Here is a 15307-nt window from a genome sequence, read left to right as displayed (position 1 = left end):
TATTACTATAATACTATTACTATATTAGATAGTATAAAGAAAACTATACTTACTTTTATCTTTACTTTATTATATATTAAATCTATTATATTTAGCTAAAATAATATATTTATAGCTTTAGTATTAACTTAAAATACTAATATATTATATATAATAATATTAAAATAACTACTTTTCTTTTATATATACTTATTCTTATATATATCTTTTTCTTTCTTTTTGTCTAAATTTACTAATTAGTAATTACTAAGTAATACTAATTAGTAATTACTAATTTTTTTTTTTTAGTAATTACTAATTAGTAATTACTAATTAGTAATTACTAGGTACTAAGCCTATTTAAGAATTACTAATTAGTAACTTAGTAATTACTAAGTAATTACTTAGTAAACGCCCAACCATGACACGGAGCGGGATGTAGACTGAAATAGCAAAGACTAGCAAGCGACGAAGTGGCACGTTGAATGTTTGAGTGATGATCGGCCACGGTATGTGGAGCTACACGAAGCAGAGTCACAGCCAGCCCTAGGCTCTCACTCTCGGGCGCCAGGACCATCGCGAGCCGCGACGCTGCACGTGTTTGAGGCGCGGGTGTGTGTAACATGAGGAGGGGGGTCTATATCGATGTAAGAATATCGTCGACGTTGATGGCGGAAGTCAGCCGCTGGGAACCACGATGAATCCGAGCGATGCTGGCTGGTAAGCTAAAAGGGAAGGCCCCAGGGGTGTGCGCGCTTGTGGACGGCTAGCGAGGATGACGAATTTCCCTCTATGGACTGCTCCGAGTGTTTCGGAAACACCAGCTCAATATCAACTCGTATTATTCCTCAGGTTGAGTGATCTTCCGTTCTGAGTCGGATGCGACCGTCTTGCCATTCCCTTGCCTCTGAAACACGAGGCTGTCGTCACAACTGCACCGCACGATCGCCTTCACACACAACAGAAGCGTCTTCAGCCACTACACACATTGCTAAGTGGGCTTCCAATTTTGGGGCGGGCGGATGGCGGCTTTGGCATGCCGCGGTCGTTGGATGAGACGGTCTTCCCACTTTCTTGCCCAAGGCCTTCCGCTATTCGTCGCTGCTTGGCACTCTTCAAGGTTCATCTCACGCATCGATCCACCAGATAGATGGGTTTTCGCTTCTCCACCATGATGGTATCTCACAGACCTGGATGGGAGCGGGGCACGTCCTTGCTTTCTTTGAGGGGCACGGCGCACCGCATCTACTCTGGTGTAACGGTCACTCCCAGCACACCGCTCCCGGCCTGTTCCAAATTCTTTTCACCAGCGCACGCTTTGGGGTCATCTCCTCGCTCGCCACCATGCCGGGAGTGTATCGATTGTCTAGGCGAGCGCGGAATCTACTACCACTCGCCAGTGCGCACTGATCACACACGATCGTTAGTCATACTAACTGTTCTTTTCAGTACCTTCAAAAAGCATCATCTCTACACAATTACCCAACGAAAGCCCTTGCCATGGTGAACGTGTTGGCCGTACTCAATGTTGGCCCCTCGGTCGGTTCCATTTTTTTCTCCCGGCGTTCAGCCACAAGTCATCGGAAGCCACTTCTCGTTCTAGAAAATTGGATCGTGACGAGACGATGATGGTGATTCCGTCTTGGTGCCTCAGCCAAGGCAAACGATGCACAAGGCGATTTAGTGCTGCAAAGTAAGCCGCGAAATTATTGATTCAACCCTAGTGCTCGTATCCGCGAATCCTTCGTACCCATGCCATCTCATGATCCGAAAACTTCAAATAATGCGCCGGCGCTTTCCAGTTTCTGGGCATTCTAATCGCGCTCGTATAAGATTAGGAGCTCCTCACCACAACCGCACAAGTGAACGAGCTTTGTGCTGCAACTAGGCCGCAGTGGTGATCAAGGTGAGGGGAAGCTGCAAGGCATGATTGGCATCTGCTCCATGCACTTCGACAAGCGTCGGTGGGGATGTTTGCCGCATGCGTGTTTGCTTTGCAGCAGTCCAGCCTGGACGCAGCCTTGCGTTGAGCTGTCCACTGACCAACAGGTAGCTACTAACACTCTCTGTATCTAGCGCGATATTGCTGAACAAAAGGCATTAATGCGACTACATTCCTACACTTCACCAAGGCTGAGTTGACCTGACTACCGTACGCTGATCTTCCGACCCAGCGTCGCGGATACGGCATCTCCAAGTGGTTCATGTACGGCGAATTCCTTCTTCCCATGCGGCTACCGTTAGCAAGTATCCGTAGTATCCGTAGCCAGGGCAAACGGCATCTCAAAACATTCCAAAGTGTTGTCGGGGAGACTCAAGCACCAGACCCTACTTACCGCGGTAGGTCCGTCTCGAGAGTTCGCAGCTACCATTCCATCACATGGATCACCTGCAGTGTCTACACTCGAAATATCTCATGTATTTTCGCCGGGATCTCGAACGTTGCCGACCTTGCTTACATGGGCACAGCCTCATGTTCCGCACATATTACCCCGGTCACAGATCGAGTAAAGAGGGGCCGACAGCAGTGGAGTCGGCCGTGCGAACTTCGCATCGTGCAGAGGCTGATGGCTGAGGCACAGAAACCATCGTCTTTAACCGCGAAGATCTTCCAATGTTTCGGATATGAGGCGCAACCTCCCGTCGCAGCCTGATTTAGATGAGTTGCCTCATCACCGCATTACATCCACCTAGCGCAAGGTGCCGTAGCGAATGTTCGTGCCAGCGCAAAGGTAAGGATACCGCCGGTGAGCAGTTCTCTAGTCGCGATAACGCAGGTCAGCCTGTGTGAGGTGCAAACAAGCTGTTTTGAGGCGCGGCTGTGGTGAGCTGAGGGGCTCTCTGGTACCTGACTTCCGTCGTCAGGGATCAGTCTGATCTGCACCCCAGAGCGTGCCTGGTTCGACAGCTGATGAAATCTCTACAGACAACAGTCAATCAAGTCTGCACGTCTGCGACATGACGTCTTTGGTTTTGCGCCAACCTCTCACACGAGGACATTCCAAGATTGAATCGGGACTTGGTAGGTGCCGAGGCGATGCCACATTAGGGCAATTGGTTCCTGCCCGATTGGCGCCGCGCAGAAGTCATGATCTCAGCCGCGACCTACCATTCCTCTTCGCCTTTTCAATCTACACCAGCCTACTGAAACTCCCCACTCTGTTCTCGTACCGCCTTGTTTGATCCCTAGCGCCCTACCACCATGCCTATCCGCAATCCCTTTCGTCGTGCGGGTGTGCCTGAGGCCGTCGATGAGGCCCAGCGGAGCGCGCCGGAGAACGGTTTCAAGAGCACAGCTGTTTCGGGCGCCGCACCCGTGCAGGTCAAGGACCCTGTCGAGTACAAATTGAGTGGTGAGATTTCCTGCGAATGCGCCTGGGGCTCAAACATGAGCATGTTCCTGGGGCGGCATCACTGCATCGGCTGAGTGGGCGCTTACCATGTGATAGAAATAAACGACAGCGGCGTGTATCTACCGGTAAGCAATGTTAAGCCCATGTGATTGTGGATGCAGGAGGGAGAGCGACGCGCGCGTATGTCATCGCGTGAGACATTGATTGACGTTGCGACAGCCGAGCCCTCAGCAAGAGAAGCCCACCTTCTGGCACTCCAAGTCTAACATCTCGACCACATCTTCAAATCACCGCAGTCTGCTCGCCGAGAATGAGCCGTTTAGCATCTCGCGCGAGAGCTTCGACTCCTACAGGCGGTCATTTGTATGTTATGCGACCAGTGGCAAGACCCCGCTAATGCACACAGGATATCTCCGCGCGCTCTCCCATTCAAGACAATGTCCATGAGACGTACCCCCGCCAGTCGCTCGATGCGCGCCGCTCCGTAGATACCAGACGTTCGCTCGACGTCCGCCGTTCGCGCGCCACACCGCGCTCCTCGATGCAACAACCCCGCCACAGCGAAAGCCACGAGCAAGTGCCTGAGGAGGGGTTCGAGGAGGTGGGCCTGAACGACGAGCCGAAGCCGCAGCCAAAGAAGCGCAGCATCTTCTCGCGCTTCGGCGATAACAACAACACCGACAAGACGGAAGAGCGACCCAGCTCGAGCCATCACTTCTCCCTCACAGGCCGGAAGCGCGCTGAGAGCGGGGCAGGCTCGGAGCTCAAGCCTATGCCAAAGCCAGCGGCAGAGGTTCCCGCGGAGGCACGGTGATACATGTAGAGGATGAATTATGAATTGCGGGGGATCCAACACCGAAGAGTTGTATTAATGCTCCGGGAGAAACTGTTGGATACCGCATAAACGGCGTCAAGGACTTGGGTGTTTTCTACTATGCATAACTATCCACATTGAAATGAGGATGTTCTCTATTACGAGACGGAGATTGTGGTCACACACAGAACGACGCGAATCCGTAGATCTCGTATACGAACACGCAGATAACTAATCACGAATGCTATCGCTCGTGACGCTCAAGATCAACTTGTCAAATTTCCCTGGCCTCGTGTCTTCAAACTTTGGACTCGTTAGACTTTCGCAAACTTGGTTGCGTACCCTGTGTGATGTTCGCTCCTTCCCTGCTAAGGCTAGTCGTTGGCTGGTCCACGTGTGTGACCTTCCATGCTTCGGAATCGGAGGAAGCAGCTCCCGTGGATCGCTCCTTCCGGTCGATGCGGTCGATGATGTCATATAACTGGACTCATAGTTTGACTCGCAACAGCTGTGGCTTGAGCGTCGACGGCCGTTGGGGCTGAGTCAACACTGAAAAGTCGTTGTTTTGTTGGGGTTGTTGGTGCGAAACGCGTGTTCAGATCGAGATCGGAGTTAGGCACTTGTTGGTTATGGCGGTTGCGCCGTTGGAAGTTGGGGGCTTGGTGTGGCACTGGAGGGACTTGGCGGGGCGGCTCGCTTGTGAGGGTCAGGTGATTTGGAGGCCTAGGGGATAGGGAGATGGTTGGATGGGTGTGGTGGTTGGTTTACGCGGGAGGTGAGGTGGGGAGTAGCTCATGGTTGATCCCACAGGCTGGTGTTTGGTTTTGGTTGGACGTAAAGAAGATTGAGATAAATTCTGGCACCTTGAGGCACGTGACAGCACCAGCATGAACTGCCCCCATCGATTCGCATAGAGTTCTTCTGCATTATACCTCATAGCTACGAGACTCTATACACTCTTTGATGATGTATGATGCAGCAAGAGACGGATTAGTATCGGTGAAGGCTCTTTCGGACTGCTCACCTCATCGCTGGCTGTTTGCTACCTGGTCCGTGCGTCTACTAGCGTCTGCTCCATATATACAACTTCTTGCCCGTCGCTCCTTTGCTCCTCACCGCGAAAATTTCGTCTCTGTCACATATCCAGATGATGTGGCAGTCGGCGCTTTGCTCGTTGGTCACGTTTACTTGTAAACACCCCGTCGCTCTTAAATGTAGCGCCTCGGACTGTGCTCTACGCTGTAGCACATCTGGGACATCCACTTTGGGCGCGTCTACTTGCCTTGTGCGGTAGATTCCCTCTTAGCCGGGTGCACGGCTTCGTTAGTCCTTGTGGCTCGATTCCGTTTTCTTGAACCCGCATGTCTCATCGACATGCGTCTGCTCCTTTTGGAGCCCCAGTACTGTGCTCTACGCTGTAGCACGGTTCTGCTCTTTTCGAACCCCAATACCTAGGTACCATCTATCAACCCACACTCTTGTGTTGACATGATGAAGTCGGGGAGGATATCAAATATCACGTAATTATCGCTGCACACTCAGTTTTAGTTGCGCCAGTCAAACTAGGAAGTTTGCGCTGGGCTCCGGTGCGGAGTAGTTAGCATTTGTCCTCGCCCTTTCTGATACACACTTATCAGAATCCATCGGCAATCGCGGTGGATCAGCACCACTGCCTCGGAAGATACCTGTATCCGCCATTCCAGGATTCACACGCGAACTGATCTGGGTTCTCCGCAGCAAGGAACCCGACGATCTTCGCTGTGTACAGCGCAGCACCAGTCTTTGCATTCGGAATGAAAGCCTGTGAAGCGATGACCATCGCCTTCACATTCGTTTCATAGTTTGCCTACCAGTCTTGCAGCGAACTCTGGACGACCGAGGACGGCGAAGAGATATGCGCTGCGGCAAGAACGAGGACATCCCATGCGCCGACCTGTTTAGCAACATTCTGCATCGCAGTCTCGTTGGTTGCTGAAACGGGGAAGACCATGTAGTCTGTCTTGCTGCCCAAGTAGCTTCTTGGTTTCTCGAGGCGTCGACTCGGTACGCATGATCAGGATCAGTCTCGCTGCATGTGCTTTGGCAAAGGCGAGAGCGGTCGCGCGACCAATACCGCTACCGGCTCCGGTTATGATGACTGTTTTTCCTGTTTGGCTGAGATTGGGGTTCAATGGGTCGATGGCGGCGTAGGACTTGTTGTGCCAGGTTGCTGTGGGAGAGGGATACGCAGGCTGAATTGTTATGGGAGAGGAGTGGACGCGATAGCTTGAGGAAGATGGCTGGTTCAGAGACGCTTGGGGGGCTTTTTGTGAGGAGGAAGTCGACAGAGTACGTAGTTTAGGGGTGTAATTCTAGCATTTTGAAAATATGCTCAACTATTAAAGGAAGAAATTTGTATGCGGTCAATGTACCTTCGTATAAGCTGACCGGTAGAGGTACCGAATGTTGTCTTGTGCAAAGGGATAGTGGAGCGGGCAAAAGGCGCTAGTACGAGATAGCCGCAGTGCTAATTGGATGGAGTACAGCTGAGCTGATATGTTCAGTATTCTGCGCTGCGTTCACATGTACCCAGAAGTTCCTGGTATGTCTCAGTGGCTTCAAAACACTCATTGCGTAAGCAAACCATGCATCTCTACCCTAAAACAGCTATGATACAGACATGCGAATAGTAATATATACACCCAAAGTTCACCGAAGCGATCCATCGCCCCTTCAAGGTCGAGTTTCGTTGACAGTTTGCCCTCCTCATGTGTGTGGAGTGTAGGGAAAGCCTGTGGGATCCGTCGCTGGCATCTGGCTTATGTCGCCATCACCCCCACCACCAAGATCCCACCAATCAGTCTGCCAATTCCGCGTGACAAAGTCATTCTCAAGCCCCCTCAAGAAGCCGAGAGATTGGAAGTCGCCATCCATATTCGCGGTGTAGTCCGGCATCGATGAAAAGGCCGACATGTCAATGTCTGGAAGTTCGCTGGCCATCAAGTTCTGAATCGTATCGAAACTTGTCGGCGGCATGTTCATCCCTTGAGCAACGCTGTCGCTGGAATCCACGGTGGCTGGGCCTCTGCGTCTCTCATCTTGTAGACTCCGCGAGACCCTGTTCAGTGCATTGATCGTCTTGGCAAACGGTATCAAGTCCTGACGCTCTGCGCAGCTTTGCGCCATGGCGACGCCGATCGTCTCGAGAGATTGTATATCGCTTTCGCAATCATCTGGATTGGTACACGCCACAATGTGTTCGTAGAGTGTGAACACGACGCAGAAAGGGTAGAGCGTTATGAAACTGGGCCAAGTCAGCGGATGCTTGGCGCGAAGTAAAGAGAGTGGCGGCTTACTGATTCGTGATACTCTTAAACTTGGCGTTGAGGTTAATATCCGCATAAAAGTCAAGGATAATGCTCAAAACTCTTCGTGCGGCTCTGAGGGTGATGTCCTTAGGTCCGGGTCTCGTTCGGTGCTGTTGTACCAGCCTCTGAATACCGATGATAGTCGCATATATGTTCACTGAATTTGAGATCAGCTCAATCTTAGCTCATTGCCGCACTTTACCTACTGATGTGATCTGCAAGAAGACAGCGAACATCATCTGTAGTCTCTTTGCCGTTCATCACCTCCTCCAATCTCCATTCGCTGATGAGGTCTTCCATTTGCGAACAAGCTTCGTCAGCCTTTTGGACACAGCTGTTGCGATCGTGTGGCGGGTTTTCGTCAATGTAACCGATCGCCTCTACGGTCAACAGGGTATATCGCACCCACACGACACTGATGGTAACATGGAGCGCCGAAGGATGCATGTTGTCGGGACGAAAGAGTAGGGGCGGGCGGACCTTGTTTGGCGACCATCGCAGAACAGTGGGCTTCCCATAGAACAAACGGAAGAACGTGTCGATGGAGACAACGTACCAGTACGTGTAGCGACCAACATCTCTCTCGGTTTCCTCTTCGAAGGACTTTGCCGGAACCGTGTCTAGCCGATCTATTCCGATCGACTTAATGTGTTGGCATGACTTGCAGTGGAACTTCCATGCCAGTTGGTAGTCGTGAGTAGTCATGGCCGTCCATGCTGAGAGGGCTGCAATATGTACGTCCATATTCGTATCACCTGGAGATGCGAGCCAAGCAGGTACGCTCTCGAGCATCTTCATGTATGCCTTCGTCGTAAGATCTCCTCCCGGGCCGTCAGTCAGCTGCAGTCCATAAAACAGAGCATTGTAGCTTGAAGCCACCTAAAGTCAGCACGTGGCACACAACCTCAATAGGCATAGGTTGCTTACTACATAACGCGGACCACGGGATCGATGTTGACGTAAGGAGACTTGATGATATCGGGAAGCGCGTAAAGGAGGTCAGTATCGATCACGGAACGAGAAAATGCATCTGGCGCAAGCATTGAGCTCATGACGGAGATAAAGCCGTCAATACACGTCCGCGCTTCTGCGGAGGATAGGTTCAGATCCGCGCTGTGCGTCTCAGTGCGCACCCTCAACTTTCCAAGGTCTTCGAGCGCTTCGTTGAGAGACAGCATTGCGTTGTCGATGCTTGGTGTTGGTGTCGAGACTGGGGTAGCCTTGTGTTGGAAGCTGCGTCTTGTGTCCGTCGCAAGTCGGTAGATCTATCATGATTAGCTGTGATGATAGTTGAGAAGATTTTCGAAGGCGCTCGTGTGTGCTGAGCCGTGTGCTGATGGCTCCTCATATGAAGGGATGCGTTTTTGAAGCTGTATCGCCGACCCCAACTCTTTGCCGCTATATGTACCTCATGTGCTTCGTAACACAGTAGAAGATAAGACATCGTAAGTCCGCATGGAATGTTCTGACAGGACGTTGACCATGTGAAATGCTATGGATACCTTCGGGGAGCTCGAGATATCAAGACAAAACGCAGCAAACACGAGCGCCTCCGGTTGTGGCTGTTATTACCCATGAATCCTGGCCATCAGCCACATTTAATGAGGCCTCCGGTGAAGGCACCGGAGTGCTCTTTCGGATACTATCGCGTCTGGGCACGACTTCGGATACAGATGACGAACGATCATCACCAGCGTCGCTAATTTGCTTCTCTAGTTGTTCTAGTCGCTGGCTGAGATGCTGTACGACAGCCTTCTGGTGGGCATGGCGCGGGCGTTGTCTGCGCTCTACATAATGGCATTCTTCCTTGGCGGCAATACATTGATGGCAAATCGGCTCTGCTTTGTCGCATTTGATCTTCTTTCGTTTACAACGAAGACACTTCAATGGCAGCTTAGCAGATGGTTTGTTCCCGCGGACGTAGGTTTAGGGCAGGTACCTACGGCAAGCTTCATCGTCATCTTAAAAGCGTTCGCTAAAAGCACACCGAGTTTCCGGAAAAGGGGTTGCGCGCGACAGCGGAATTTTCGGCGGGCGGAGTCCCGGGGTCTCGCGCATAGAAAATAGATAATGTGATCGATCCTTCGTAGAGGGTGGAGATGGAGGCTTGGTGCAGCACGGAGCCCGAGGGCTTCCACGGACTTTCGGCCTTTGCCGAATGTCCGCACCCTGCACGTTTCAGGAACCAACAGCAGCCCTGGACGCGAACGCTCACCTCGACTCATTCGCGCCAAGATTGCCGAAGACAACTGTCTGCAATCATGGCATCTGGGCATGGACTTCCGGTACTTTCGAGGCAGAAACTTACATCATCCACAGTCGTAAAGGCATGGATCGCAAAAAAGCATCGTATGATATAAGGTAAATCTACCAGGCCTACGGGCTCTGTCAAACATCGCCATCTCAGATCTCCCCCTGCTCACACTTAGCGAGCGCTAATCGATCTGTTCACGGGCTCCCAACCGTACGTATCCTCGTGCATACACCCCAGTTGAGGACATTGACTAATGTTGTTCGTGACCACTAGGAACCAGGCATACCTGGATTGACGCATTCACCTGGTCGCAGTTTCCCCGAAGTTGGACCTGCCTTTCTGACCAGCATGTCAGCCGCATTAGGTTTCACAGAAGCGCAAGCGACAAACGAGGAAGCACGCGTTGACCGCGTAGATCTGAAGTCAGACGCTAGCTCTAGTCTCACAGGAGTTGACGACGAGACCAAAGTTCGACAAGAAGCACAGCGTGATCGAGACATCCACGAGCTCGTGCGCAAGTTTACAACACAGTCTGAACAGCAACATTTTGGCTCACCCTTCGCCGAAGATGCACATGGGGGGTTAGTAATATCCATGTACGAACTGTATGTGAGACAAATACTGACTTCGTACACTCATCCTTAGGCTTGATCCCAGAAGCGACCAATTCCGTGCTAAGGATTGGGCCCGCTCGTTCTATAACTTGCGTTATAGTAGCGAGGAAACGATTCCCCGCGTAGCTGGCGTCGCTTTCAGAGGCCTGAATGTGTGGGGCAAAGGTTCACCAACCGACTTCCAGTCGACAGTGGGTAATACCATATTGAAACTTCCTTCGCTATTCGGCAGAGGCACGCAGAAGATCGAGATCCTGAGAGACCTGGACGGCTTGCTCCTTCCAGGAGAGCAACTATGTGTCTTGGGACCACCTGGGTATGTTTGACTGTTGTTATATTCGGAGCACGAACTGACAGTTAGTAGATCAGGATGCTCTACTCTCTTGAAGACTATCGCAGGCGAGACTCATGGCTTCCAAGTCAGCCCTGACTCGTATCTCAACTATCAAGGAGTACCAGCAAAGGACATGAACACCGTGTTCCGTGGGGAAGCTATCTATACCGCTGAGGTTGATGCGCATTTCCCCCAGTTGAGCGTTGGTGACACGCTTTACTTCGCGGCTCTGGCTCGAGCACCTCGTACCATTCCTGGTGACATCAGTCGTCGACGCTATGCTGAGCATCTCCGAGACGTAGGCACTCTAATTCGAGCTTAAGCTGGATCACCACTAACTCGTGACAGGTCATAATGGCCATGTACGGCATCTCACACACGGTTAACACACGCGTTGGCAACGACTTCGTACGAGGAGTCAGCGGCGGCGAGCGCAAGAGAGTGACGATCGCGGAAGCATCTCTCAGTTTTGCCCCGCTTCAACTATGGGACAATTCGACTCGTGGACTTGATTCTGCTAATGCTGTGGAGTTCTGCAAGACACTCCGAACCCAGTGCGACGTCTTTGGGGCAGCATGTGTCATCGCCATTTACCAAGCTCCACAAGCCGCTTATGAGGTAAGCTATTGTATGGCTACATGAAGAGAGAGCAATGTTAACTGTTCATAGGTTTTCGACAAAGTGACTGTCCTTTACGAAGGCCGACAGATCTACTTTGGACCATCCGATGAAGCACGCGCATATTTCGAACACCTTGGCTTCGAATGCCCTGCCTCCCAGACCACGCCCGACTTCCTTACATCAATGACGTCAGCCTCTGAGCGCCGTATCAGGCCAGGCTTCGAAGGCAAAACACCGCGTACCTCCGACGACTTTGCTCGATGCTGGAAAGAAAGTCCCGACCGTCAGCGGCTATTGCAAGCGATAGAGGAGTACAACAACACGTATCCCCTCAAAGGCGAGCAACACGAACGCTTTGCGCTTTCGAGAACTCTGGAGAAATCGAAGAAGCAACGGCAGAAGTCACCCTATACCCTTTCCTACTGGCGACAGATTCGTCTTTGCATGTGGAGAGACGTGCAGAGGCTGAAGAACGACCCGAGTGTGCCTTTGACGATGCTTGTCGTCAACTTCTTCGAAGCGCTCATCATAGCAAGCATCTTCTACAACCTACCCCAGTCCACGGCCTCGTTCTTCAAGCGCGGTGGAGTCTTGTTCATGGTGGTTCTGCTCAATGCCTTCGGATCGATGCTCGAAATCATGAACCTCTACTCCAAACGCACGATCGTCGAGAAACACAACCGATATGCCCTTTATCATCCATCGGCGGAAGCACTGTCTTCCATGATCGTTGATCTACCATACAAAATCACCAACAGTCTTGTGGTGAATACGACGCTCTACTTCATGTCCAACCTTCGCCGAGAACCCGGTCCGTACTTCTACTTCCTACTTGTTGGATTTACCACGGGCCTCTCAATGAGCATGTTCTTCCGCCTGTTTGCCTCAATGACAAAGACTCTCTCGCAAGCACTTGCCCCGAGCTCTCTCATCCTGATAATGCTCGTGCTCTATACAGGATTTGCTATTCCAATCCAGTATATGAAAGGCTGGGCAGGTTGGTTCCGATGGATCAATCCGGTTGCGTATGGCTTCGAGAATGTCATGGTGAACGAGTTCCACGGTCGCACATTCGCTTGTTCATCTTTCGTACCCTCTGGCCCATCATACGAGAACGTCGCTCCCGAACAGCGAGCGTGTGCTGTGCAAGGTTCTCAACCGGGCCTCGATTACGTCAACGGCACTGCATACGTCGAGACTGCCTTTCAGTATCAGTATAGCGAGCGGTGGTCCAACTACGGCATTATCATTGCTATCACTATCATCCTCTTCCTCGCACATCTCGTTATGAGCGAGTTGGTTGCTTCTGAACGGTCCAAGGGCGAGGTGCTTGTGTTTCGTCGATCCAAGATGAAGAGCACGGCCAAGAAGCAGAGCGTGGATGAAGAGAATGGCGGAGCGACCGCTCACGAGGGCGAGAAGATCAGTCGTAACAGTGGGCCCGAACCTGGAATGCAGAAGCAGGTGTCCATCTTCCATTGGGAGAAAGTTTCCTATGAAGTCCAGATCAAGGGAGAAACTCGCACGATCCTAGACGGTGTGGATGGATATATCAGGCCCGGTACACTGACGGCTCTTATGGTATGGCATCTGCACTACAAGTTTGAGACTCAAGCTAACAAATATTCAGGGTGTGTCAGGCGCAGGCAAAACCACATTGCTCGACGTGCTTGCAAGCCGAACAACTATGGGTGTCATTGGCGGCAACATGCTTGTCGATGGCCGTCAGCGAGACGACAGCTTCCAGCGACAGACTGGCTACTGCATGCAACAAGACATCCACTTGGACACATCCACTGTGCGAGAGGCGCTGGAGTTTTCAGCATTGCTGCGTCAGCCGCCTGAGTACGGACGCGAAGAGCGCCTAGCCTACGTCGACCACGTGATTTGCCTTTTGGACATGGAACAGTACGCCGATGCCGTAGTCGGAATCCCAGGATCCGGACTCAATGTTGAACGTAAGCACTCCAATACTGCAGCTTTACTTCTACGAGCTTCGCTAATTTCCTACAGAACGTAAGCGCCTCACAATCGGCGTTGAGCTCGCCGCTCGTCCAAAGCTACTGCTCTTTCTCGATGAGCCTACATCCGGTCTCGACAGTCAGACTTCATGGTCCATCTGCGATTTAATGGAGAAGCTCACTCGAGACGGCCAAGCAATCCTGTGCACCGTCCATCAGCCTTCGTCTCTTCTCTTCCAGCGGTTCAACCGACTGCTTCTCCTAGCCAAAGGCGGCAGAACCGTCTACTTCGGCGAGATCGGTCGCGGCTCCGAAACTCTCCTCGATTACTTCACCCGCAACGGCGCATCAGCATGCCCTCCTGGTACCAACCCCGCCGAGTACATGCTCGCAGCGATTGGCGCCGCGCCAGGTGCAAAGACGGAGATCGACTGGCCTACGGTTTGGAAGAACAGCAAAGAGTACATGCATCTCCAGACCGAACTTGCCGATCTCAGGAACCTTGCCAACCGGCCCTCTGCTGTCATGGACTCATCCGACGCCAGCCATCAGGTCTTCGCTGCCTCGTTCAAGGATCAGCTCCGCGCTGTAGCCATGCGATGCGCGCAGCAGTATTGGAGAACCCCTTCATACATCTATTCGAAGGCCATTCTGACAATTGGCTGCTCACTGTTGATCGGCTTTTCCTTCTTTGGAAGCGAAAACACCATGATGGGCCTCCAGAACCAAATGTTCGGTGTCTTCATCTTCCTCTTCGTCGTACGTTAAACCTTCCACAGCCAACATCGTACACCCTCTAACAACCCATCCCAGGTCATCCAACTAATCTACCAAATCATGCCAATGTGGATCTCACAGCGAACCCTCTACGAAGCCCGCGAGCGGCAATCAAAAACCTACGCCTGGCAAGCCTTCGTCCTCTCCAACATCTTCATCGAACTGGCCTGGAACGCCTTCATGGCCATCTTCTGCTTCCTCGTATGGTACTACCCCGCCGGTTTATACCGCAACGCAGAAGCCACAAACACAGTCAACATTCGCGGCTTCCACGCCTTGCTCATCGTCGTCGCTGTTTTCATATTCGCAAGCACACTCGCTCATCTCCTCATCGCTGGCTCGCCCAATGAGGAAATCGCTGGTGCGCTCGCTACATTGGTTACGATTATGCTGTACGCTTTCTGCGGCATCCTCGCTGGTCCCAACGATCTACCCGGATTCTGGATCTTCATGTACCGCGTTAATCCGTTCACATACCTGGTATCGAGCTTCATGTCAACAACCCTAGGCCAAGCGCCTGCCTACTGCGCGGACTCTGAGTTTCAGACTTTCTTTCCGCCGCAGGGTCAGACGTGTGGCGAGTACATGTCTGAGTATATTGAGATGGCTGGTGGCTATCTGAGAGATGCGCAGGCGACGGAGCAGTGCAACTTTTGTCAGATGGATTCGACGAACCAGTTTCTGCAGCGTATTCATGCGGATTGGGATACGCGCTGGAGGGATTTCGGGCTGCTTTGGGTTTACGTTGTGTTTAATGTGGCGGCGGCGATCTTCCTTTACTGGCTTTGCCGTGTACCCAGGACGAAGAAGGAGAAGAAAAGCGCTTAGGCGATCTGGCACGTTTGTGTCGTGGTCGCAGCTGATCTTTTGCTTCATCGGGGATTGACGTGCTGTCAATAGTTCCTTCTTTTTTCTTCAATCTCTTTCTGGGAAAGGTACTTTCATTGTCCAATACCCAGCCATAGGGCTCGTGGTGTCACAGGAACATAGATTCCTTCTTATTCAAACCTTAGATCTTAGTAATCAGTATGCCAACACATGGTCTCAACTGGTCGCTCTCTTACGATATATTGTTGATATTTTTGAACGGATTGAGGTACCTGCTATTGCATGCGATATACCCATGGTGTACCGTCTCGCGACGCATACACCATCTCGCCAACAATCTTCCCTGACCGTCCACGACACACCGCAAAAGGCACCAAACCCCGTTAACGCCAAGGCTAAACTTCAATATCTATCCCTAAACCTGC

The 15307-nt window shown here is 51.7% G+C and overlaps 3 protein-coding genes across 3 annotated transcripts; 2 read left to right on the top strand and 1 right to left on the bottom strand.

Moving 5' to 3' along the window:
- Positions 1-3628: 3628 nt before the first annotated feature.
- Positions 3629-4146, top strand: J4E83_006795 (uncharacterized protein; the record flags this gene model as incomplete). Its single annotated transcript, XM_049333705.1, has 2 exons — positions 3629-3695; positions 3739-4146. Coding segments are annotated over 2 exons (475 nt in total), but the record flags the coding sequence as incomplete, so codon positions are not given.
- Positions 4147-7691: 3545 nt separating this feature from the next.
- On the bottom strand, positions 7692-8425 carry J4E83_006794 (uncharacterized protein; the record flags this gene model as incomplete). The annotated part of the gene is made up of 2 exons (XM_049333704.1): positions 7692-8361; positions 8421-8425. The coding sequence occupies 2 exons, from the start codon at positions 8423-8425 to the stop codon at positions 7692-7694; spliced, it is 675 nt and encodes a 224-aa protein (XP_049187426.1).
- Positions 8426-10095: 1670 nt separating this feature from the next.
- J4E83_006793 (uncharacterized protein) lies at positions 10096-14882 on the top strand (the record flags this gene model as incomplete). The annotated part of the gene is made up of 8 exons (XM_049333703.1): positions 10096-10328; positions 10393-10677; positions 10726-10993; positions 11044-11313; positions 11365-12897; positions 12947-13274; positions 13330-14036; positions 14091-14882. The coding sequence occupies 8 exons, from the start codon at positions 10096-10098 to the stop codon at positions 14880-14882; spliced, it is 4416 nt and encodes a 1471-aa protein (XP_049187425.1).
- Between the last annotated feature and the right edge of the window lie 425 nt (positions 14883-15307).

Source organism: Alternaria metachromatica (assembly GCF_023757995.1).
Source record: "Alternaria metachromatica strain BMP 0045 chromosome Unknown scaffold_15, whole genome shotgun sequence".
NCBI classification, from domain to species: Eukaryota; Fungi; Ascomycota; class Dothideomycetes; order Pleosporales; family Pleosporaceae; genus Alternaria; species Alternaria metachromatica.
The sequence above is the reverse complement of the archived record's forward strand: the minus strand, read 5'-3'. Positions and strand labels throughout refer to the sequence as shown.